We start from the raw sequence: 26,112 nt of genomic DNA, 5'->3' as shown, positions 1-26,112 counted from the left end.
TTCTGAGGTGTTCAGGGTCACTTTTTTCCATACACCCCACCTCGATCCTTGAGGTCCGTCTGTGAGGATAACCCCCCTTTTATTATAACTAGGGATGACTTGGTAACGGGGTTCTCTTGTCCAGCTGTCGTGGCCTGTTTTATATGTATATATATTGCTCTGGGCTCCTGGGTTGAGAATACCTCTCAGCTCTATCAGTTCTGGGGCTCTCTCTCTCATTAGATTCCCCCCGCTGCGTCAGTCATCTAAACCCTTTTAGTAACTGTGTAGCCTTACCGAGGTTTCTGCCCTTTTGCCCCTCCTGAGGGAAACTCCAAGACACAAACTAACTAACCCTGCCGGTTAGTTTTGCCTTTTCCCTGAGTTCCCCTCCTCATGAGCATCCATATATCGCTGGACCAAATAAATGCCTCTTTTCTCTTGGCTCAACAGAAAAGACAAGACTTTATTTATTTCAGAACATCGTGCTTCACGTATTTCAATATTACATCAGCTTAGTTACATCAAAAATATCAACTCTTTCAGTATAACTGACTAATCTTCATCCTATCGTATCCTAACCACCACTCTCCTGGCCCCACACCCCTCTTCTTCCAGTCACCACTCACACCCTCCCTCTTCTCCAACTGCCAAAACGGCGTTCCCTCCTTTTAAACCGGGGATCGCCCCGCCCCCAAAGGATGAACTGTCCGTCACACACGAAGGTGGCTTAACTCTTTCGGCACTGGGCTGTCATACCTCCTCCATCTTAGGGCCAATCCGTCACACAGCCTCTCTACTGCCCCCGTGGATACCCACGACTACAATCAAATATGGGGGTTGGGTTTTTGCATGACTATTCCTGGTGGGGTTCAGCCTTCTCTGTCCGGCCTTGGGGGTGGGTGTATAATCTTGGGGGCTCTCATCTCTTTCTCATTCTGTGGTCCCTGGCATTTCCAACTGTTGTATCAAGGAGGGGTTGTAGCGGCATCTAGGTGATGGGCAGAATGCTAAGCAACCTAGGTAATGGCAATATTCTAAGGCGGGGAAAGAATAACCCCTCCTCTCATTTTTATATTTCTGAAGCATCAAAAAAAGTGTTAGGGATTGAGAATCAAGAAGTGTCCTTCCTTTAGGTTTGTGATTTAACAATTCCTGAGAGCAAATGCTCTCAAACCTTCCCGAGTGGTATTTTATTTCATATGCGCATCTAAAAGAAAATCACAAATCCATCGCACGCTCTCTGTCTCTCAATAAACCTAATGATGGGGGGGTGCGGCCTTTCTAATCACAGGATACTCAAAAGGTCAATATTGGGTATTGGCTTTCCATCCTCCCCATCTGAAACAATATACTACAGTGGATGCATTTGGTAAATGGTGGTAAATGAACCTCTCAGAAGCATTAGAATGGCAGGAAGGGAAAATTTGAGAATAGATGCTAAGTGGATCTTGTGGTTTGTAATTGTAGTCTTGGGAATAATTATCCTAATTAATAGCTGCTATAACCCAGGCCTTTGCCCCTGTGCTTATGTATGAGTTAATGATTGCTGTTCTGTCGAGTGTGTTTTTGGTAGAATTGCCGAGTATGTCAGAAGGGTAAAAAGTCCTCAGGGAGAAGATTTAAACTCTAATGATCTTTAGGGTACCCACTTTCTCTGAACCACAAGTACATCACTCTGTGATCAGATAACATCTTTGTAGACCACCAAATAGTGGATTGCATTTAGGCGATAGCTGAATGGAAAGATCTATTACATCCGTAAGTTCCTGAGACATGTAATCTCGCCTTGATTGTGTCGGAGAGGAGGGCTTTCACTTCACTTTAAACACTGTGCTAGATAAAAGACATTTATTTCGCTGTATCCTTGTGCCACTAATTAAATCTTATTTGTTACTGTGAAAATTAATGATTATCTTAGGTTTCTTCGCCTCATCCTGTTTGATGCCTTATAGTAGGCAGTAAAACCTTTCAAAGAATGGAATGCATATATCTCTGCTTGGTTGCAACCGTTGGTCTTGGTCTGGAGATCATTCATAGAGTGGGGTGCATACCTGCTTCTGAATCTATGGATCTTCTCATCTTGGAAGCAGTGTTTCAGTTCCTTCTGACAGCCTCCAACTGAAAGTTCTGGAAGATGAGGGAAAGTTCCATGCTTTCCCCCTGACTTATTATTGCCTCTGTAAAGGAGACAGACTCTTGCAGGCTTTCTGGTGGGCTTCAAATACAGTGGTACCTCAGGTTACAGACGCTTCAGATTAAAGACTCCACTAGCCCAGAAACAACGCTTCAGGTTAAGAACTTTGCTTCAGGATAAGAACAGAAATCGTGCTCTGGCGGCGCAGTGGCAGCAGGAGGCCCCATTAGCTAAAGTGGTGCTTCAGGTTAAGAACAGTTTCAGGTTAAGAACGGACCTCCGGAACGAATTAGGTTCTTAACCCGAGGTACCGCTGTAATGCCATTTTGACTCTGGGCTTTTTGTTTTTGTTTTTTAATGTATTTTAATAAAGATTTTCTTGATTTACATACCTTTGTAAATCAAGAAAATTGTTAATCAAAATACATTAAAAAACAAACAAACAAACAAAAGTCCAGAGAGGACAGATTATTTAATTATTCCAGCCTCTGCATCTGGACGCTGTTGTGACCTTCTTGGGGCTGGCCACCCTTCCTTGCCTGTTCTCTTCAGGGTTGGTTTCATAAAGTGCTTCCTAATGAAGTGAGCTCTCTCTCTCTCTCTTTATGGAAAACAAAATAGTCCCCACTCCCCACTCTCTTACTATATATAAGGGTCTGGTGACTTCTGTTTCAGTGTATCTAAAAAAGTGTGCATGCACACGGAAGCTCATACCAAGAACAAACTTAGTTGGTCTCTAAGGTGCTACTGGAAGGATTTTTTTTATTCTTTATTTTGTTTTGAGTGATTATGGCAGACCAACACGGCTACCTACCTGTAACTAAAACAGTTCCTGCCACATTTGCAGATTTGCCTGTGGTCTGTGGTGGGCAGTGTGGGGCCTTAGCTCAGAGGTAGAGCATTTAGGTGTGTGTGCAGAAGGTTGCAGGTTCCATCACCAGCATCTCCAGACAGGGCTGGGAAAGTTTCCATACCCTGAAATCTTAGAGAGCTACTACTGCCCATCACTGTTTACAGTACTGAGCTAGACGAACCAGTGGTCTCACTCTGCATTGGACAGCTGGCTATGTTCGTAAAGGCCAGAAAGCACAATGCTTGCTCCTGCACCAAGATGTATGAGGGCTGACCAGATGTCACACAGGGGATCCAGAACCTCCAAGTGTCCCTATCTTCTAGGCACAGTCCTGGATTTACAGAATCCATTCCGGTTCCTGATTTGATCCCTGAATGTCCCACTTTTCCTTAGTATGTCCCTATTTTCATCAGAGAAATGTTGGAAGGTACGGAGTTATTCGGCCCCTAAGGCAAGGAGATAAGTAACCATACAACCTTTAGAAGACATCTGAAGGCAGCTCTGTATAGGGAGGTTTTTAAATATGTAATGTTTTATTATATTTTTATATATGTTGGAAGCTGTCCAGAGTGACTGACAACCCAGTCAGATGGAAGATGGGTGGGGTATAAACAACAGCAACAACAACAACATCAACAATTCATTATTATTGAATAGGACGCCACTGTTTTCATCAGAGAATTGTTGGAGGGTATGGAGATCCATTGCTGGGATTTGTTTTTTCTTCAAACTAATTAGCAGCCCCATGCAACTGCTGGAGGACTGAGAAAATGGCAGAATGGAGAGACTCCAGTTCAAAACTCTATAAGATTGCTGCTGCCATCCACCATAGACCAAGGGAGCCAACCAAGGTGTATATATCAGTTTTGGTCTTCAGTCCTTCAGAAATAACGTACTAAATCTGATCATAAGCATAAGCATAAGCAATGAAAAACAAAATATATTTTCTAGGGTAATGAAAACCACTTTGTGTTGCTGCATAACTGACCAGCATTTCAGTGGGTGTTCCTTAAGAGTAAACACTGAACAAAAGTTAGAAGAGCTTCAAGAATAAATCTTTCATCCATTTGAATTTTCCTATCATGGAAATGTGTGTTTCAGGAACCCTGCCAACCGTTATTCTGTGGGTTTGGAGGAGAATGTTATCTTTTCATGCCTCTATCTTCCATTCATTCATTCATTCACATTTATGGTCTACTACGTCTTGAATGCTCAGGGCAGTCATGATGGGTTAAGATACATAACTATAGCATAGTCCGCTCCAATTTATGCTAAAATTAGTTAAAGGGTAAATCACAATACATACATGTACAATGTGTTTGTGGGGCACATGTGTGTGCAATCTGTGCATTAAGGCAGATACTAGATAGGTGTATGTACACAAACTGCATGGCTTCAAACAGTTAAAATGCAGCCTCAGCCAATATGGAAATACAACTGAATTTGAAATTTACTATATGCTGTTTCTGCTTTTCATTTTTTTCCATTTCACACCTTGTCCACATCTCGAGCGAGCTTGTAAGTTTCCAGTGCATACATTTCTTGTGATGATATATTGTCCTGGTGGAAAATTTCATTTACTGGCTTTGCCCTTTGCTGAACCTGTTGCTAGTCAGGGAACATGATAAGCGTATAAGTGGCATGCTACTTCATTTATCATACATCGTTTTAGACACTCAAATATCTTATATACAATTCTGCATTCTACACCACGGAAATCAGCTCGCAGGGGGAAGTATCTACAAATAAAGTGTCTGTTTATAATATACAAGTATATCATCCTAATAAAAATTAATCACGATTTGCACTAAAAGTGCACTTTATTTCATTTTTATAGCTTTGGTAACTACATGCTATCAAACACAAATAGAAAAATATCTGGGTTTTGTGGTTTGGGATATAATAGAATTGAATGATATAAAAATGCTACCTGTTTATAAATAATTGAATTACATTTTGAAATAAACCACAGGCTTGATATATTCTGCAATGGCAGAATATGTTCCTGTGTTTGTGTTCTTTGCTGCTTTGAGTACTACTTGCATATCAACTAACATAATACCATGTTCAAAAAGAAAAGTAGGACAAATGTTATCCCAGTTCAGCTGGGAGGAAAAAAATTCAAGAGATCCGTGGCCAGATAAAACGGGGGGGGGGGGGGTTGTCATTATTCTAGCAATTCGAATTTGAGTTTTTGATTTCACAGCAGTTTAATATATTTCACTTCCTTATACTTTTATTTTCAATGTAAAATAAGCAACATATTGACAAAAAGTTAAATTTAAAACGTTGAATCTAAAATTATGCTTCAAAGAAGGTTGAACTTATCTAAACACAACCATTATCTTCTCAATTTAAATACAAAAGCATTGCAGTATGAATACATGTGTGTCTATTGATCAGTCAATTGATTTATTGAGATTAATTTCTTCCTACCGTTTAGGAGTAGTGTTACAAAAAGACTGAAATTGTGTTCAGGCTGGGTCATGTTCAAATGTCTTTGAAAAAAGGTAAAGCAAGTTCCCAAAATAATCTGAAAACAAACTATTATAAGAACAAGATGTTAAGGGGAGAACCACTGTGGAGAAAAATGAACTTGCAGTTTAAAGGGTTGTGTGAATCAACCCTTTGGTACCAAATCTGCTTATCTGCCTGCCTACACATACACATATTACAAGTGTTGTTCGTGAAACTTTTAATTTGGGGAGCTATTCTGAAGATGGCTGTGCACCTAGAAATTATTGCAATGGGCACAGTAACCTTGAAAAATGCCAATATTACATCCATGCTTATTTTGGGGGGAAATTAGCCAAGACTAATAAATGCCAATCTTATCTCGCTTACTTCGGGAAGTAGCACAACTGTACAATTGCTGTGCTTAAAATATGTATTTACAGAGAGTAAAAATGGATTTTGTGACTGGAAGGGGCAATACATAAATATGAAATAATAAAATGTCTGGGGTTTTTGTTGTTGTTGTTGTTGTTTTTACAAATTACACAGGTCACCTAGCCTTCATTGCTTGGACCACATACAGTACTTAAACAGTTCTTAATACAAATAGAGAGATTGCTCTTATATAGAGTTCTGGGTTGGGAATTTAAACACAGCAGAACAGTAAAGAGACTAAGAAAGGGAAACAATTGACATACAAATAGCTGGAATTTTAGTGAGGACAATAAGACCGTGGGATACAAATAGAGAGACAGGTGGCCAAGAATGGGCTACCTTGTCCTGCAGAAGGATGAGCACAGGAGAGTGGCATTTCAGTGTGAGCTGCTGCTGAGTTCAGAGTGTCTCAGTGGAGACTTATCTATCGATTTGGGTTGGGAGAGGTCAGAGGTATCCTTTTGGAGCTGAAGCCAGCTAGCTGTACTCTGGAAGGACCTTCAGTCAGTCCCAATGTCCTTCTCCGTGATCCAGTAAATCTCAAGCCCTGAGCAACTGTGGCCAACTTCACTCTTGAGTTCCATGAAACCATGCAATAATGCTCAAAAACAGAAATATATTATTTTTGGGAGACACCATCCCAAAAGGATCCTGACTCACCCAAGTGAAAAGCAACAAACACTTCTTAGAAGCAAGCGAATAAGTAGAGGAGATGAGGCCGGGGAGGGGGGGGGAGTCTGTACTGCTGGACTAAGACTTAGGAGACCTGGTCCATATGAAGTTCACGGGGAGGCCTTGGGCTAGCTAGCACTATCTCTCAGCCTAACCTACTTTACAGGGTTGTTGTGATGAAAGAAGCGCCATGTACATTGCCTTGAGCTCCTTGTAGGAAGTGCAGAATTAAAATGTAATCAGAAATAAATGTAGTTGGGAGACAGAGACCAGAGTCCAAAGAGCACATGGAACAGTTTTTATTTATTTTCCTTTCCAGTTTATCAGTACATGAACTGCTCTGATCTTCCGGAGGGGCTATGGGGGGAAGAGGCCTGTGGGCTGCAGTAGGAATGAGAAGGCTGGAAAGTCCCATGTAGAACATATTAGCAATCTTTTAGATACCGGCCAGAGTGTTGAACTAGTAGGTACACCTTTGGTTTCATCTAACGTAGGTAGGTCTTATACTCCTAGCCCAAAGGTCAGAGAGCTTATCGACTTCAGAGTGCAGGGATCAGACTCTTAATTTATTTTTCATCTGTTTGAACGGAGGATCCTTTAGTTTCACTGGCTCCACTTCACCATTTTGACATGCTGCTAATAGCCAAGTTGGGTTGTGGGGAGAGGGAGGAGGTTTTGTGAGCGGTATGAGGAATTATTTTTCTAGATTTGAAAAAATGTGGCATTAAAATTGGGTTCTAGCAACTGTAAACCCCAGGCAGCAGGGGAGGACCTTTCTCCATCATCTGGAAGAAGATATTGTTGTGAGCTTGGGGTGGGTAGGCTGTACGCTTGAGTCCGTTCTAATTCCTGGATCCAAAAAGGATCCTATGGCCGCAGTAGCCAAGCAAGTTTCTTGATAATGGCACAAGTATGGGTCATTAAAGTAACAAAGGAGAAGTGGCTCTGTGCCAGAGGACAAATGGGTGGCCCCCCCTTCCTCAACTGTCTGGTAGTTAGAAGGACAAAATCCAGAGTTGAGGTGTGTGAGGTAGAATCTAAAAGCAGCAGGCAGTAGGCTGGGAAGCCAGGGAGACAAGAGACGTGCCAGATCTCTGCTTGAATCCAAGTCCGTGGCTATGGGAGAAGCAAGAAGCTTTTGGGCTATAAATACTATGAGCCCCTCCATTGTAGGCTCAGGTTGTATATATGTGTAAATAAACCATATGTCATAAAGACACCACACCCTCATTCCGAGGAAACTGAACCCTGGGTAAGCACCTGGAACCCCTGGAATCTCACACCTCTCAGTGGCCTGCAACAATATATAGCAGCCTAGCAGGCTGTGGGAACTGAGAAACTGATTGCTGCAATCTGGGAATTGAACCCTCAGATGTGCCATGTGTCCTCTCTGTATGTGTGTTTATAAATGTTATTTTTTAAAAAAAATTATTAAGGGTTTTCTTGATTTACAAAGGTAGTGCAATGTCTCTCTCATATTTTTTCCATGTAACATTTTTACAAGTCAATTTCGTTTGTTGAGACATTAGGAAGTAAAAGGGGAGAGAGAGGTGGGCGGGATGGGGAGATGGGTGGGGTGGGGTGAAGATGTTTCTATTTTGCATAATATATGTAGGGTTTGGTGTCAGCGTTGTTTGTGCAGGTTCTCTGTTGTTCACTCGTGTTCCTTTGGTGGTGAGAGAGGTCAGGGTTGGTGTAGGATGTGGTTGTTCATTTATGGTTGGCTGTGGTGATCTTTGGTTTCCTGTGTGAGTGGGGTGGATGAGTGTTTTTGGTCAGGTTAGCCATATTGATTTGTATGCTGTCGGTAGATTTTTGTCATTGTCTTGTTGGGCTGTGTGTGCAATGAAGGGGAACCATACTGGGGTGAAGGCGTCTTCTTCTGTTTGTCCCCATGTCAGTTTCAGATTCCTGGTTAGTTTTTCTAGTAGGGCTGTTTCCCATACTACTTGGTACTGTTAATGTATATTTCCACAGTGATGTTTCAAGTGAGCCATTGCACTCCAAGAAGAAAATTCAAAGTCCTCTTCTACTATAAATTGGGATGAATTAATATCTATACCTGCTTACCATGGGGTAGATGGTTGCTTCATTCTAAGACGCTGGACCAGATCCAGCTGCCAGAGCTGAAACAATTGCTCGGCTCCTTTTCTCGCTTTCTCATCCAACAACAGAAGGAGAACACTGGTGCTCTCCGCTAATGCCAAACCTGACGAAGGTGGAGACGCGATGCTCCGGGAGACGCCTCCCTCCGCCGCCAGCTCTCTTGCGTGCCACATCCCGTGGTCGCCCTGGGAGGAGGGAGGGGCAGAAGCCCCTAGTTCTATTCTTTGGGTGTCTGAAGTCATGACCCTCCTTCCTTGGAGGCTTTAAACCAGAGGTTGGATGGCCATCCGTCAGGGATCCTCCAATTCTTGCATTGCGGGCGGTTGAGTTACATGACCCTTGGGGATCCCTTCCCACTTCCTTCCGATGCTCTTGCGAGAAGTGCAGGCTTTGAACAGAGCCTCCCCTCCTGCCTCAGTAGAGCCTCCGAACCCAATCTCGGAAAGCTCTGCTTCTCCTTCACTCTGGCCCGGCCAGCCGCTTTTAATAACTGATGTTTTAATGTATTTTTAATCTTTTGTTGGAAGCTGCCCAGAGTGGCTGGGGAAACCCAGGCAGATGGGCAGGGTATAAATAATAAATAATAATAAATAATAAGAGACTCATCCTTATCTTCTGTACGGGGACCATTTAGAACATTCTGTTCTTTTCACACTTTGCTTTAGATTTATGTAAGTGACAGAGAATAGGACTAATGATTAACACCCCTTCTGTGAATCGTCTGGTGTTAATTCATGCATTAACCAGCCAATTAGGTCTGTGCAATGCCACTAAACGTTTGCTGCAGTGGCAGCATTTGAGCTGCATCTTTTATGACACCTGAGCCAACTACAGCACATGATATTCGGAGGCTGCTTGGAATGTTTTGGAAGATGGTCAGCAACGATCAAACTAAGCAGCCAAATGAAGATAACAAGGGGCTGAACTATTAACATTAAATAATAGGGAGTGTGAAAAATAAATTAGTTTGCTTCATTGATACACTTGGGTCAGCCAAGAAAAACAGGTGGTACTTGGGAGATGTGTCATTATCGTATTTGTAATCTACATCAGTTGCTACATATTCTTGACTCCCACCCTGAGGTCTGTTTATGCATGCTGCGAAGACTCTGCGGATCCCTAAGTGTGCTGATGCTTCATGGTATCAGTCGCTGTGATGTTCAGGCAGAAGAAAGCTTTTGAAGCTCCTGAACAACCGACCAGGAGGGAGAGAACATGCCAGCCGGGCATGTGTCTCTGCCAGGGTCCTACACGAGAGTAGGACGCTCCTGCTAACATGGTTATGGGCCCAGGGATCGGGGCCACAGACCCAGTGGCAGCAGAGCAAGGACCTGGGACTGTTTTTGTCCCGGTTGGAGTCTCCTGGAACCAGCAGCGTGAAGCAAGCCTCTTTGGAGACGGAAGAGAAGGAAAGCAACGTGTGGAGACTGTGAGAGTACAGTGAGAGCCTAAAAATGAAAGTAAATATTAGACCGGACTGTTATTGTCCAGCTGCCAAGCAGCTCGCACAGAGCAGCTTTGATTTATGACTGTTTCTGAGCATTCTTGGCTCCGTTTACTCTCTGGGACAGAGACTGAGCAGGAATGGATCCCATTCCCTAAGTTTACGTGGAGGGAACTGGGAGGAAGAGGTCCCATCCCCTGAGATGCGACGTGCTGCTGTAGGCAAGGCTGTTGATTTATTAGCTACTGGGGGAGGGAGCAATTTCCCCCAATGCTGTCTGGAAGTAGCAGACATGGACTTTAAGAAGATAGGATTCTTCTGACTCATTCCCTGTGAGTTTGGGAATGTAGGGGAGCAGTGATTGTGATCCCAAAACTGCAAAAGCAGTTTGATGCCATGCCTGAAACCAACAGCCAGAGTGTGTGTGTTCGGCAGGAATTTCATCTGCCCACCGCCTTCTCCCACCCTCGTGACTACTGCCTGTGTCACGGCTTCAGCAGTGGTGACCTTGTGCACTGTGGTGATGCTGCTGCAGAGCCAATCAGAGTTGGCAGACAACCTTCCATTGAGAAAGTGAGGAGGAATTAAAGAACCTTTTAATGAGGGTGAAAGAGGAGAGCGCAAAATATGGTCTGAAGCTCAACATCAAAAAAACTAAGATCATGGCCACTGGTCCCATCACCTCCTGGCAAATAGAAGGGGAAGAAATGGAGGCAGTGAGAGATTTCACTTTCTTGGGCTCCATGATCACTGCAGATGGTGACAGCAGTCACGAAATTTAAATACCCCTGCTTCTTGGGAGAAAAGCAGTGACAAACCTAGACAGCATCTTAAAAAGCAGAGACATCACCTTGCCGACAAAGGTCCGTATAGTTAAAGCTATGGATTTCCCAGTAGTGATGTATGGAAGTGAGAGCTGGACCATAAAGAAGGCTGATCGCCAAAGAATTGATGCTTTTGAATTATGGTGCTGGAGGAGACTCTTGAGAGTCCCATGGACTGCAAAAAGATCAAGCTTATCCATCCTTAAAGAAATCAGCCCTGAGTGCTCACTGGAAGGACAGATCCTGAAGTTGAGGCTTCAGGACTTTGGTCACCTCATGAGAAGAGAAGACTCCCTGGAAAAGACCCTGATGTTGGGAAAGATGGAGGGCACAAAGAGAAGGGGACGACAGAGGACGAGATGGTTGGACAGTGTTCTCGAAGCTACTAACATGAGTCTGACCAAACTGCGGGAGGCAGTGGAAGACAGTAGTGCCTGGCGTGCTCTGGTCCATGGGGTCACGAAGAGTCGGACACGACTAAACAACAAAGTGTGGGATTGGCCTGTTTCCGCATGTGGGCTAGTATTCTTTTTTTAAGGCTTCTTGCAATTTGAAATGCCTTTTTTTGCCCAGGGGGTGAAGAGTCTACAATTTAGCTGTTCTGCCTTTTGTACCCATTAACCACGTTAGGCAGGTTCAACGTGGGTTGGGAGGGAATTTAGGGCAGGCTATCGAAGTGAGTACCCTGAGGCGTCTTGAATATGAAATTAAGCCATCTCATATAGATGTCCAGCTCAAGGGGAGGTGGAGAGGGAAGTCCCCTGGGCTGCTGGTGGCCTTGTTCCAGTTGTCCAACTGGGGCGACAGAAACTGTTAAGACACACCCTTGACACATTTTTAAGGTGAGCAGGCAAAGCAAAGTTATGTTCAGTTACTGACTAGTCCAGCATGTACAGTCATGGCAATATCACTGTGGAAGAGTTCACTTCTAGTTCTTAGCTTAAGTGTTAGAAAGCTTGGACTTTCAGGGTGGTGTTTAGTTAGGAGAGATTTTGCTGCTTGTTGCAGATCTCCGTACGTCATGATAAAGTTGCAGAAGAAATATCCATATTTTGACTCTCACCTTCATTCTGGCATGGGGGCAGAAGCCCAGGGTTGGCCAAAGCAAACATTCAGTGGCAAGTCAGGTATATAACATGTGAAAATGCCCTTAATGTACGTAGGGCCAGTGTTTAAATCACCCTCTTTTAATAGGTGAAATTACGTCAGTACCATACAGTATATGAAATTAAGACAGTATCATATGACTGCATTATATGACAGGCCCAATGAAAAACCTATTTATGTAATACAAATATTGGAGCATGAAGATAGTATGTCTTCAGGACCCAATTTGATAGTGATTCATTTCAAGCTGATCAAGAAGACTTTATGGGCTCGTACCCAAATGAAGTGTGAAATATTCATTTTTGGCTCTAAACGATATAGTTAGTTTTTTACTTTCTTTTTTCTGCTTTCCATTTTTGGACACTTTATTGTGCACCCTGTTTCATTAAACTCCACAATTCCGGGCACAACCTTATCATGTTGCAGTAACTCTTTAAGCTATGGGTGAACCTTAAATATACTCCTTGGCATATGCTACTCCCTCTATAAGAGCCTCGGCTATCTATGTCTCTTTCTCTTTCTTTCTTTCTTTCTTTCTCTCCCTCCTTTTTTATTTGAAGACTTTCCGAATGTGTTGCTTTTTGCTCTTTTAAAAATCACATCTGGGCATGTGAGGAGCTTCTTTTGAAGGATTACATTATGGGTTTGATTTTTATTTATAAAACATAAAGGACTAATATATATCAGTTAGGACATTTTGCTTCCAAAGTGCATTGTAGCAAAAATAATTGGAAGGCAGTTGTGGTGTGAAATATATGATAGCTTTACAGGACATAAAAAGCAGCTTTTTCTTTGTAATAGTGTAATTGCCTTAAACCCCACAATCATAATTGTTATCAAAAAATAATCCCAAGGAAAGGCTAATATAAGGTGAGCAGACTATTATGAGAGCTCTAATACACTCGATTCCTTGGAACGGCAAATGCAGCCCCTCAATCTCCCAGTGCTTTTAGTGTCAGTCAGAGAGCACTCAGTCATTTCTGTGCATCAAGCCTGGAGTATTGATTTTTCCACTGACTGAAACAGCCATATAAGCATAAATTTTGCATGAGGCTTTCACTTTGTAGACTCTCCTTTGGTCAGATGACACATGATGTGAACATGGAGACTGGATAATAACAATGCATGGTCAACCTGCAGGCATTAAAGCGTGGTCGCTCGCAGCTTTGAAGGACAAAAGCCGGGATGGTGCCTCTCTGGTGTGATAGAAAACAAATATCATTTCCATCTTGGCAGCCGGCATTCAATTTTAGTTTCTATCTCTCCTCTACACTTTCATAGCCCCCCCCCCCTTCACAGGGAAATATATAAATGCATGTCTTGAGATTGTGGTTGTGTGTGTGTGTGCGCGCACACACACACACACACACACACACCCCTCAACAGTGACCAACCACTGCAAATGAAAATCTGTTTACTGTGAAAGCAAAGCTTTGATTCTAGTGATGTATCAAAGCCAAATATCTCCCTCTACTTCCCTGACTACTTTCCCAGTTTGGGTGCACGCCGTGGTGTTGCTGTTTTCCGGCTGGTGCCATTCCTTTTAAGTCAGCCCTTGAGACTAAATAGCACACAGCTGGGTTTGATAACATCTCGTATCAGTGCTTGGGGAGGGGAGGGAATCCTTATCTAAAGATTTTACCCCATGATAGAGAAGCAGTTGTGGAAATGCCTCGTAAAGCAACATCTTCTTCATCCCCACCCCCCTTAGCCATGGATGAGTCTCTCTTCTCGTTAATATTCCCCGACTCTCTTCTTTCATTGTCTAAATGCTCCATTTCAAAATCCACTCATCCTGTTATGAGATCATGTTGTTGGATCTAAAAAGAGAAGGACGCCTAACATGATCCCTGGAATAGCAGTAAAAGGGACTGCAGTGCTTTAACTGTTGTTTAAATAGCATTAACTGCAGCTGTTGATATAATTAATTTAAGAGTATTATGGAATGGAACCTTTTTTTCCCCAAATTAAGCTAAATTGACCTGGAGGAAAAGTTATTTGTAAGCAAAGCCTACACCGCTTAATCCAGTTTTAGTCAGTAAAAAGGTTAAAGTCACTCTAAACAACAGCCAGAAGACATTTATAAGGAGGAGGAGAATGGATACAAATAATTGTAATAAATTCAGGTTTCATTTTGCAAAAGATATATTTTCAGCATAGTCACGGTACGGCAGGAAGCATTCTTCAGGCTGGGAAAGATGCCATAAAAAATAATACACCTGTCCTCATATGTATACAAAATTAAAGTAAAATGTATAAGTAACAGGAGTTAGTTGAAAGCACATCAGAGGCTGATGGTGAGATTTCTCACATGAGTGTGCCATAGGATGATAACAAAAAAGCGTATCTTCTACCAGTGAGGTTATTTCAGGTTCTTTTTATTCATTTCGTTTGTTTTCCTTCAGATGCACTGTACGCTCACAGCATGGTTGCTCTCTAAATATTGTCCTTGCCTTATTGGGAACGGTTGTGGAATTATTGTTATTTTTATTTCAGAGTCAATGTGTATCACAGGAGATATCTCTGTTTAAAACCAAAGCTATTATGGTGAACTGTGTTCTCTGAAATGAGCTTTTTTCCAGAAGGACAATGAGCATAATGACACTTGCGAGTCTGAGCTCCTGTAGGAGAGGTTGTACGTGAGCCCAGAATGTCAAGGGACCATAACAAGAGGAAGAAGAGTTGCTGGTTTTTATAGATTAATCTTTAGAAAGTGCAGGTGCTCCTCTGGCCCCGTCTCCTTGCTCCCTCCTCCCAGTAATTAATGTAATTAAGGGGGGGAAACAACAAATTGTTTGGTAAAATGTGACTGGGTGTGACATGCTTATTCATATAGATTTAACAGGATTTAAAGAAAAAATTAATAATAATCAGAATTCTCACTTGACGCAGCAAATGTCATTCAGAGTCCTGCTTCTCCCACAGCTTCCTTCTTCTACTCGCTCATACATTTTGTGAAGCTTTTGCGTGGCTCACAAAACAATAGAACAAGTAATGATTGAACAAGAAACAATGTGGATTAGGGAATGGTGAGTTTTAATGGCTGGCCATGGGTTAAAACGCCAGTTCAGCCCTCCATTATCAACCTCATTATTTCTACCTGCAACTGACAAGTGATCTGCCTCACAGTTTTTGTAAAGGCAAACAAGGCAAAAGATTAGAGTGTATTTCAAATTGGTGGCACTTACTAACCATTTTAAGGATTGTGCTGCACATTGATTTTTATGGGGAAGGCTTAAGCATTTTCTGAAATCAAGGGGTTATCCTTTATCCCCCTTTGGTTGTGCTCATTATCCCCCGCCCCATTTAAATCCAACATTAGAACTGTCACCTTGAGTCAAACATTAAGCTTCTAAACTAACAAAACCATTGCTGCAGTTCCCTTTTTGGGGAGACCAGTTGGGAAGAGACGTTATCTGCTTAGAAGACTTATTTTGACATACATACTTTTAAAGGGATATTTGATCCATGTGAGAAAATGTCGTGTGGTAGTAAATTCACATAGCAAAACTGCAAGTTGCTTGACTCTGAAATTTTCTAGAAAAAAGTAGGACCCAGTCCAGGATATGCAGTGGAAATTCACAGAAGAGCCATGACTGTTGACCCTTGAGCATCTAGCATACTTTCTTTCTCGAAGAATTGCATTTAATTAAATTGCATGATTTTTGCCTCAAACATTAGCAAGCATGTTTTTCATATGAAGTTGCATCATCACAGGTATGATTGTCAGTGCTCGGTTTAGATTCTGGGATCCAATCTGTGAATATGAATAGTGTAAATAGCTCAATCAGGTGCAAATTTGCAGGACCTTTTTATATTGACGTATTAGCCCCTCTCCCCCAAAACCCTCTCTAGAAATGTAAATGAAACAAACTCTCATTTCATATTTTAATGTGTAACAAAGATCCAATTTTCTAGCTAGAGAATATACATTTTAGAGACAGTAACAGATATGTGAGCTAAGCCTTCAATAAAATTATCCAACCTGCTTGATTCTGTAGAATGGTCACCCCCAGACTGTTGTATTGCCAGACGTATTCTTCCCGCTATAATACTGTATTTCTTACTGCATGTGGTCCTCAGAAACTATATTTTACGCAAAGCTACATGAAAGCAAAGAGAAAGATAATTAAAGGAAGGTCAACTAAATTAAATTGAATTCCAAAATTATAGAATTCCTCATCCAATTGTACTCTGAGTCTAATGAATCATTCAATTGCTTTCCATTCGTCATTTCTTGTTCTTTCCTCCGGGCATTTAAAATTGCTTTGCATTGTCATAGTCGTAAAACAGAAATTTATGCCCCTCAGAAAGGATATGCAGGTTTTCAGGAAATAATATAGATGTCCAATTTAAGATCAGCATAGCTCACCCTTAAGAAATGAGTCTTTTTCCAGGGTCCTAGAGCAGGGAAATGGGGGAGGAGGTGAGAGAGATGGAAGACAAGTTTTCCCTCAAAGCTTGGCTAGTGTCAGTTGTTGAGGCCCAGATCTGGGACCATTCAGGGCCTAAAAGAGTATGCATACAGGCTGGGGACCTGAGTCAGAGGTGGCAGCAGTGACTTGGAATGTTTTTACCAGCTTTGCTTGGACTGTCAGTCGCAATCTCTTCTCTCAGGTCAGCATCTCACTTTCATTCTCCATTGTACTCTTCAATAACTGTTCTGAGAGGTGAATGGTAGAGATTTCGGAGCCCTCAGAGGCTTTGCTGTGACAAATTCCCAAGAACTTGGAGGGCAAAGTTGCTTGGATTCATACTGAATTTGACACAACAATTAGTGCAGTTTGGAAGGAGGCATCCAGGGAGTGCCGTTGAATAAAGTTGTTGGTTCAATGCCGTCCATTTGATGTGGCCCAATGGTGTAGACAAGATGCTTGAAGGGAAGGAGGCAGGGTCTTGCTGTCCTAAAGGAGGTGACAGTGCAGATTTCCCTGGACCCAGGGGTATGTGACAACTACCACCCAGCCACAAATCTCTCTCCTTGGGCAAGGTGCTCAGAGACGTAGTGGCTGGATTATTCTAGACCCATTTCCTTCTGGCTTTAGCCCAGATTTGGCGCTGAAATGCTCTTGGCCGTTCTGGATGATGACCTGTGTGGTATCCTCCTGGAATCACTCGGCAGGTTGGAATCTGGGAGCACGGTATCGGTGAAATGGTGGTTCTGCTCCTACCTGCAGGGAGGCTTGGCAGGGAGGGAGTGCTATTTGGCCAAAGTGAAATTATGTGTGGTTGGAAATAATTAAATAAAGGAAAGCCTTCTTCATGCGGCACATAGTTAATCTATGGAACTTGCTTCCGTAGGAGGCATTGATAACCACCAACTTGGATGGGTTCAAAAGAAGACTAAACAAATTCATGGAGGCCAAGGCTATCAGCAGCTATTAGTCATGATAGCTATGTTCTCCCTCCACTGTCAGAGGCAGTATCTGGTCTTGGGAACAGATGGAAGTTTAGATAGTGCTGGGTCAGTTGGGACCAATAATCAGTATATGGCAAACGTACTTACATGGTCTGTCTAAGGAGAAAAAATATTTGTTGGCCCTCATCCAACCCATCACCAAGTCAAGGCAGCAGTCTAGGACTTGTGCACCACTTACTGATTAAGATGTTACATAGAAGTAGAGCTAGGTAACATCAACATACTGAAGGTACCTTGCCCCAAACTTCCTCCTGACCACCCCCAGTAACTACTTATAGATATTCAATAGCACTGTAACAAGATGGCAGCAAAATGCAACTTACCTGGTGCTATTCTCTGAAACCAACCCTGGAGATAGCATTGGAACCACTGTAAAAACAGTGCCTACAAAGCTCACAACACATAGATGGTTTATGAGGATAGCATGATCAGTAGTTTCAAAAGCTCCTGGGAGATCAAGTAGGACTAACAGGGTCACACTTCCGCTGTCCTCCTCCCAATAAAGGTCACCCACTAGGGCAGGGGTCTGCAACCTTTAAGACCAAAAGAGCCACTTGGACCCGTTTCCAAAGGGGAAAAAAAAACTGGGAGCCGCAAAACCATTGCAACATTTAAAACAAATATAACACTGCATTTTATTTTTAAAAATCCAATTTAAATTTAAAAAAATCCAATTTAAATTAAAAAAATACGATTTAAATTAAAAAAATACGATTTAAATTAAAAAAATACGATTTAAATTAAAAAAAAATCCATTTTTTAAAAAAAAATCATTCATTTTTATCCACCCTAGGGACCACTACAAGGTCACAGCCAGATCCAAGGTGGGTTGCAACAGCATACAAATATTTGATTTGTTGTTTTTTTTTTAAAAAAAAAAATGAGTCCTCAACTGCACACTTGTGTTAAATGTTTGTCCCATGTCTTATTGAAGACTGCTGGCTTTTACCATAATCTTAGTGTCTTTTACCCTTAATATTCCAGACCAGAGGCTATGTTCACCTCTTCCAACCTCCTCTCTTGCTAAATAAAGCACAGAATTGCACCAGAGAAGCCTGTGATGTTTGTGCTGACTTGCATACAGGTGGCTGTAGTAGTTCGTAGTGTTCAAACCTTTTTAGGGGAATTCCCTGCCCCCTTAATGACAGTGGCGATAGATTTTGCACATGAACACAGATCCAAGTTAGGACTCCTCTCTTCCATGCCAACAGGTGCTTTGTCAAGGCTCCCCTAACACACAATCAGGACAGAGGAAAAACTGCAAAACGTCCCGGCCTTGCTCCAGGGCGGAGAGAGACGCGCACCCGCGAGAGCACGGTCTGAGGCTGCGAGCGGAACCAGGAGCAAAGGAGGCAGCGGCAGGGAAACAGGCGCCGCTTCCTCGACCATTTTTAAAAAGAGGGCTTCCCCCCTCGCCCGCCACCCGCCGCCCCTGGCCCAGCCCGCAGCTGCCTACCTCGTCGTCGCCTCGACGCAGCAGCCAGCAGCCTTCCGAGAGGAACCGCAGCCAGCCCTCCCCCGCAGTCCCACGACCCAGCCGAGGAGTCCTGGCCTCCAGTGCCCATGCAGGGACGCGTCTGAAGGCCCCCTTCCTGCCCCCATCCCGTCCCGCCTCCCAGCTGCCTCTGGATGCCGCGGGGTCCCACATACCCGCCGACCCCGGAGCTCCCCTGTCCGCCCCAAGGCCGCCTCCCACGCTAGGAAGACTCCCGGAGCTGGGCAGGGTTGGTCCCGCCAGGCAGGCTCGGGGGGCGGCCTCTCCCATGGGCGCCTGCTTTGGAGGCAGAGGCGGGGTCTTCAAAGTTCCCCCTCCCGCTCGCCCAGCTCCATCTCTTCCCGAAGGAGCGTGCGCGCCTCAGGCGCGCTCCCCGCCAGAGCCCTCGGCTGAGCTGCGCCACCGCCTCCGAGCCCCGCTGCCCCGCTGTTCAAGGCCAGGTGATCCTAGGTACGCCCCTGAGCAGCGCCCTCAGCCTCCGGAGGGCGGGCCGCTGGCCAGCTGGAGGGCGGTCGCTGCCAGCTGGAGAAGTGGGCAGGCGTATCCGCCCCGGAGTCCCGGAGCCGCGGCAGCCGTGTAAAAGAGCCGCATGCGGCTCCGGAGCCGCAGGTTGCTGACCCCCGCACTAGGGTAACCAAGGCCAATTCAGTTATTAAAGTAAATACTACATAAAAAGGTGTTTTTTTGGTAAGCATAAACAGTGCTAATCAAGAAGCCATCTGCCTGCCCAATCAAAATGGCAACTATGAGTCCTAGAATCTAGGGAGGAAGAAGGCAGAGAAAGTCATGATGGTTGTTGGAATTTCCTTGTGGAACAGGCATATTTTGTTCCACCTCTGGCTTTTCAGGTACAGCTTCCTCATTAGCAGCAAGTCAGACTCTAATCACTACTATTTCTCCCTCCCATTGTATTTCCCCCACTGATGAAACTGGGTTTGCAACAACTGAGCACTTGGAGAACAAGACTTTTGTTTTTTTGTGGGCATAGTTCATGTAACAGAAGAGTATTGCAGTTAATGCACAAATGTAATGACAGGTGCTTGCCCTAAGGACATTACAGTCTAAATTTGACTCACAAAGTGAGCAATTTTAAAAATGAACAAGAGAAGAGCAAGTATTGAGCTTTAAAGTACCCTCTTGATGTACCTGATTAAAATGGTAACCTATCCTACCTGATTTTCTGTGACTAAATGAGAAAAGGAGATGCTTAGGTTAAAACAGTGAACAGACCAGTTTCAGAACTAATTTTGCAGTGGTTGGCTAGATCACCTAAGTCAGTGTTTTTCAACCTTTTTTGGGCAAAGGCACACTTGTTTCATGAAAAAAATCACGAGGCACACCACCATTAGAAAATATTTAAAAAAATAACTCTGTGCCTATATATATATATATATATATATATATATATATATATATATATATATATATATATATATATATATATATATATATATATTAAGACTGTTACAAATCTGAATCTTTATTGTTCTGAAATGCTAGAAACTTAAGACGAAACCCTCCAATTTTCAGTCTCAGATGAGGTGTGGTTCAATGCCCATTTCACATGTAACAAGGCTTCCTTTAAAAATAAAAGGGGAAAAAATGACTAAAGTTCATAAGGATGTGAACGCAACCCTTGGTTTTGACTCAGTTTTTGCAACATCACAAGATCCAGCACCTTCTTCAAAGCTGCTCTTGCTATGATGCTTGGCGAACCTTTTGCCACTCCACAAATTCATCAAGAAGAACAGGCCATGCCCCATCTTCATCATAGTTGCTAAGATCTGCATGGACAGTTCTGCTGAATTCTAACACATTGTACCACTGATCTTTGTTAATTACTCTGTATTTTGACTGCTCCAAGTATTGGTAAAATATTGAAAACAGAGGCCACGTTCTTCCAAGCAGAAGAGCTAACATAGATTTTGCAGTGTCAATATCCAGACTTCTCTGGTCTTTATCCCTTGCAAAATCAAAGGCATATCTGTAGATATTCTTAAATGTTGAAATATCATTCAGTTGCGAGCGCAAAAAATCAAATTTACTCTGCAGCTTTTCTGTGCAGTCACATTGTAATGAGGTCATCCCCTTTAACCATTCTTCCTTTGTAAAAAATCCCATGCTTTCAGCCTCCAGTTTCCAGGCTAAAACTAGCATAATAATATTTTCAGGTTCAACGCCAATGTCCTCACAGAATTTCTCCATTCCTTCTGGCCCTACCACTTCATCCTCACCTGCATATTCATAAAACCAAGCCAGGCACTTCTTGCTTGAAAAATGCTCCTCACCGCTTATCACTTTACTAGAAGCTTGAGACCTGCAGTAGCTGCTGATTTTGCACTTCTTGAGGCCCGTCTCGTCCCCCGCCTGCCCCGAGGATTTGCGCTTCTTCTTCACGGGCATCTCCCTCGGTTCGCCCCGGACGGGGGCGCGGAGGCGGAGGGCCGCGGGGCCCCTCGGGAGGGGGGAGGGAGCCGCCGCCTCTTCCTTCCCTCGCAGCTGAGGAGGAGGAGGAGGCGGAGGAGGAGGCGGAGAAGCTGCCGGTGCCGTCGCGGCTCTTGCCTTCCTTCCTCTCAGCTCGCCGCCGCCGCCGCCGCGCCTGGTAGATTCAGGCGTGGGAAGGGGGATACTGTGGTGGGGAGCGAAATAAAGAGCTTTCCTGAGGGAGAAGCGGCGGCGGTGGCGGCGGTGGCAACGCTGGTCCTCTGTGCCTATATTGACTACATATAAAGTAATTTTCCCCACGGCACACCAGGCAACATCTCGCGGCACACTAGTGTGCCGCGGAACAGTGGTTGAAAAACACTGACCTAAGTAGACTTGCCTTGTATAGCATTGTAAAGTGAGCTGCAACCATATCTACACATTGTTGTGGGGAGTAGAGTTGGTGAGACAAAATCCAGCACCACCCCCCATGTTGCTGCTTGTTTACAGGATTGTATGTGCACAGTCCTGTCTGCCAGGTCCAGTCTAGGAAATTCTACCTGTAGTAGCCTTTTGCAATGTGTTTTGCCCTGCTTCTCTGCTCCCATGGCTTCCAGTTGGACTTGGGGAACCTGGTTTCTGAAGCAGAGTGGCACTTGGCACCAGACAAATCCCAATATATTTTTAAAATTTCTATTTTGCCTTCCCACCAATGGTGCACAGGGCCATGTACAAATTAAGATTCTAAAGACTGGAAATGTTTTGAGCTGTTGCTAGAACTCCACCATGACCTCAGCTGAATCCTTTGTCCAAGGCCTCCTCAAGTGAAGGAGACCTTGCCTGCAGACAGATTCTTCTCCAGATGGGATAGGTTTCTGTCTGCTGTTTGAGGACTTGGAATTTGTCCTGCCTTAGTATCAGAAATCAAACTCTCCAGTGGTACAGACAGCTTCATCCAAGAATCCTGTCTCTTCATTCCCAGACCGAGACTTAACAGTGGTCTGTGCTCCTACCTTTGATATATTTTTATTATTATTTAGATTAGATGTAGATGGATTTAATTAGATTAGAGGAGGGCACTGGCAGCTGGAGGGAAGACAACTTCTAGTTGACCTATAAGGAAGAGACAAAGAAGCATGAAAGAAGGTTGGTTGCTTGCATGAATGAATGAATGGTGGCAATGTCCCCACCCCACCCCACCCCTCTTGTACCATCTGCCTGCTTGGGGTAGCAGAGTAGGGTGGGTGGGTGGGTGGGAGGGAGAGGTGTTGATCTGTTTATGTTTGTGTGAATGATGGATAAATTGTGTTTGTGCATCAATGATGCAAGGGAGGAGGAAATGTGCATAAACTCATGGGATATACAGCAGCGTATGGCAAATCATTACGTCTGGCCCTACCTAATCTCTTCATTTTTTTCATGTGTGGAGCCTCTGCCTTGAGTTTGGTATTACTTTTGAAATCATGGCGGTTATTTCTAAATCTGCATCTCATCGTATACATAGATTATGCCGATTTCTATCTTTTATTTCTTGTTATTTTTCCTATTTTTGCTCATGAATAAATCAACAGCCTACTGGGAAGTCTCTCTGAGGAGCAAGTGCTTACATTCAGGTGCCACCACTGAGAACACCGTATTTTGATCATACAGAGGGTGGATTTTCCAGAGGTGCAAGATCCAAAGCATGGATCATTTGTGCTTTTTCAAACACTTGCAGTGGTGTATTCTTCGTAGATCATGAGGAGACTTGTATAAAATGGAAGCAAAGAGATAACTTTCAAAAGTTTGTGTTTTGCTTGTGTGGTATTTGTCAATTCTTTCAAGCCACTGAGAGCCAGACAAGGTGCCCCCTCCCTCTCTTCTATTTTTTTGTATATTATAAGCTGCAGTGAATAACATATACTTAACAAAATTACCCGGTACATTTGCTGTGAGTTGTGCCCAACTCCTTTTCACTTCTGTTCTGACAAGAAGAACGCTATCACCAAGAAAATCACCGACCTCCATTTCCACCTCACTTTTATTTGGCAGAAAAGAGTCAAGTTTGCCATTGCCTCTCCCCTTGCGCATTGTTCAGCTCATCTGGTATGAGATCACATTAAGGAAGATTGTGGCAATTTGTCTCATCTTGTTGTAAAAGCATATACTGTCCCCCATGCACTCAAGCTATACTTTTAGCGTGGAGGTTTGAGTGGACCTCAAACAGGCTGAGTAAATATGTTGTTCCAATTAGGGTGCTATAATAAGAAAAGATTCAGCTAGCATTTTCCCTGCTTCTTAGTGTTTGTGTTTAAAAAGTAATCACTTCTCCACACAAAAATCAAGGCCCACTTGGCAGGAGAGTTTGGAAACGCTTATGAAACAAGAGGCCTGCTTCAATTTGCCGTCTTTAGGCTAGGCCACGGCTTGAAGACACAGCCTGATCAATCCGGAAAACACTGAAGCATGTTTATGCCCCATTTAAATCAATGGGAGTTTGGCGTATCTGGCTGCACATCCATCCTCAACAATTTGCTTCTTTCCCTATTGCCTGCAATAACAAGAATGCCCACTACAACCCTACTAAAAGGGGGGGGGGTGCCTTTGGAGACAGCGGGCTCAGCTTATCTTTGGAGTGTGCTTTCTGTGTTGTGTCCCTACAATAAGTGCCCTATTGAATTCAGTGGTGGTTTACTCCCAGGTAAAGTTGAGACACGACTGCAGCCTTACATATTTTGCTGTGCTTGGTGCCATCATTCTCCCCCAACTTCTACTTCCAAGGTCAGAACAGGGTTTCTCACAGATCTCACAATGCCTGCCAGTTTCCACACCCTCCAACATTTCTATGATGAAATTAGGGACATCCGATTCCATGAAGATAATTTTACTACTTATACCCCACACATCTTACTGGGTTGCTCCAGCCGCTCTGGGCAGCTTCCAATATATATATAAAAAACATAATAAAGTATTAAACATTTAAACAAACCTTCCCTATACAGTCATACCTTGGAAGTCGAACGCCTTGTGACTCGAATGTTTTGGCTCCTGAAACGGCGCAAACTTGGGAGTGTTCCAGTTTGTGAACGTTCTTTGGAACCTGAACGTCTGACGCGGGTTCCGATTGGTTGCAGGAACTTCCTGCAGCCAATCAGAAGCTGCACTTTGGTTTCCGAAACTTTTGGAAGTCGAAAGGACTTCCATAACAGATTCCATTCGAGGTACGATTGTACAGGATTGCCTTCAGACGGCTCAGGGGTCAGATAGCTCCATACCCTCCAACATTTCTCTGATGAAAATAGGGGCATCCTAAGGAAAAGTGGGATATTCCAGGATCAGATCAGAAACCGGGATGGCTTCACTAAATCAAGGACGCCCCTGGAAAATAGGGGCACTTGGAGGGTCTGAGTTTTCTCCGGCTGTGCCACAGGTAAACAGTAGGTTCTGCTTTTTTCGTAAACACTCAAAAAGTACTGAAGGAGAAGAAAGAACCATTTCCATAATTTATGTCACTTTGGTAAAATCCATTGCACTCTTCAAATTCACTTTTACTTTGGGATAAAAGCCTGCAATAGCACAGCCCAGAGTTTGCCTAATGCTTTTACCTAACTGCCAAAAGAGCTTTACTTACAGTATCTCTGTAATCCTTACAATAGTCTGGTGAAACTAGTCAATGCCTATCTGTTAATGAAATGGCTTGCAGCCATGTAATATTTAATCCTCGATGTTGGGGGGGGGGGAAGTGGAGATGCGATTTCCTGCAGGACTACTGCACATGGGGAGGGGAGGTTAAACCCTTCCCTCCACATCTGTAATTCCTGCCAAAAGTCCTCACCACAATTTGTTGAGATTACTAACCTAGGTCCATTAATTTCAATGGGTCTGGTCTAGGTAGAGATAAATGAATGAATTCAAGGTTTAGATGAACATAATGTATTACATATGTATGTTAGAATTTCAAACTACAGGCTGCGACCATTTTAGGGATGTCCAATTAATGTGCGATCACTGAAACATGGCTAATAGACAGTATAATATGAAATAATAGCTGAATAATCTTATATGGCCACACAAGATTATTTGGTGCATATTCTATAAGGAATCAGCTATAGGTTATATTTTGATGTAATTTCAAATTCTTACATACAGGTGTAAAAGTAATATACTATGTTCATCTAGACTTTGACTTCATTCATTTATATGTCATGTACATGACATGTTTTCAATGTTTAGTCAGAAATTGCAATCTCCAGATTTGACTTTCTACTCTGAGATGATGATGATGATGACAAAATATTAAAAACACAAAACCCACTCCCCTTCTTTCTCCCATGGGTGCGCAGGGGACAGGATCCACAAGAACAGGCTCACATACTTGAGAGTGGAACAATTGTTCTTAGCATCTCCATCAGCAGATAATGAATATTGCATACAGCTCCAAACTTTTACATAATGGCTTGATTTTTAAAAATCAACAAAATAAAACCTTTTAAGGTAATCTCATCAAGATTGCTTCCCTCTCCCCATTTCACAAAGAGGTGAGAAGCTCCAGAAGCTAAGCTCTATATGGGTTTTGCTTTTGGAAAGCTCACTGGAAATGAAAGGTTTTTAAAAAAAATTGTTTGGCTTATTTACAAATATAGATCTAAAACATAGAGGCAGGCAGCATTAGCACTCCTAGCGAGCAGCAAATTCTGTAATACTTGAGGTTATATGTAGCTGCCATAACCAATAGCATTGATAACATTTCCCATCATGAATTTGTCAAATACCCTTTTAAAGCC

General features: G+C 43.2%; 2 protein-coding genes across 3 annotated transcripts in view; one reads left to right on the top strand and one right to left on the bottom strand.

The window, feature by feature from the left end:
* POU6F2 (POU class 6 homeobox 2) overlaps positions 1–26,112 on the top strand; it is a 314,499-nt gene that overhangs the window by 189,349 nt on the left and 99,038 nt on the right. The gene's annotated exons all lie outside the window — the stretch shown is intronic.
* On the bottom strand, positions 20,470–21,328 carry LOC117055897 (DCN1-like protein 5). The gene has a single exon (XM_033165830.1). The coding sequence runs from the start codon at positions 21,326–21,328 to the stop codon at positions 20,624–20,626; it is 705 nt and encodes a 234-aa protein (XP_033021721.1). The 3' UTR covers positions 20,470–20,623.

The sequence above is a fragment of the Lacerta agilis genome, chromosome 12 (assembly GCF_009819535.1).
Source record: "Lacerta agilis isolate rLacAgi1 chromosome 12, rLacAgi1.pri, whole genome shotgun sequence".
Lineage (NCBI taxonomy): Eukaryota > Metazoa > Chordata > Lepidosauria > Squamata > Lacertidae > Lacerta > Lacerta agilis.
The sequence above is the reverse complement of the archived record's forward strand: the minus strand, read 5'-3'. Positions and strand labels throughout refer to the sequence as shown.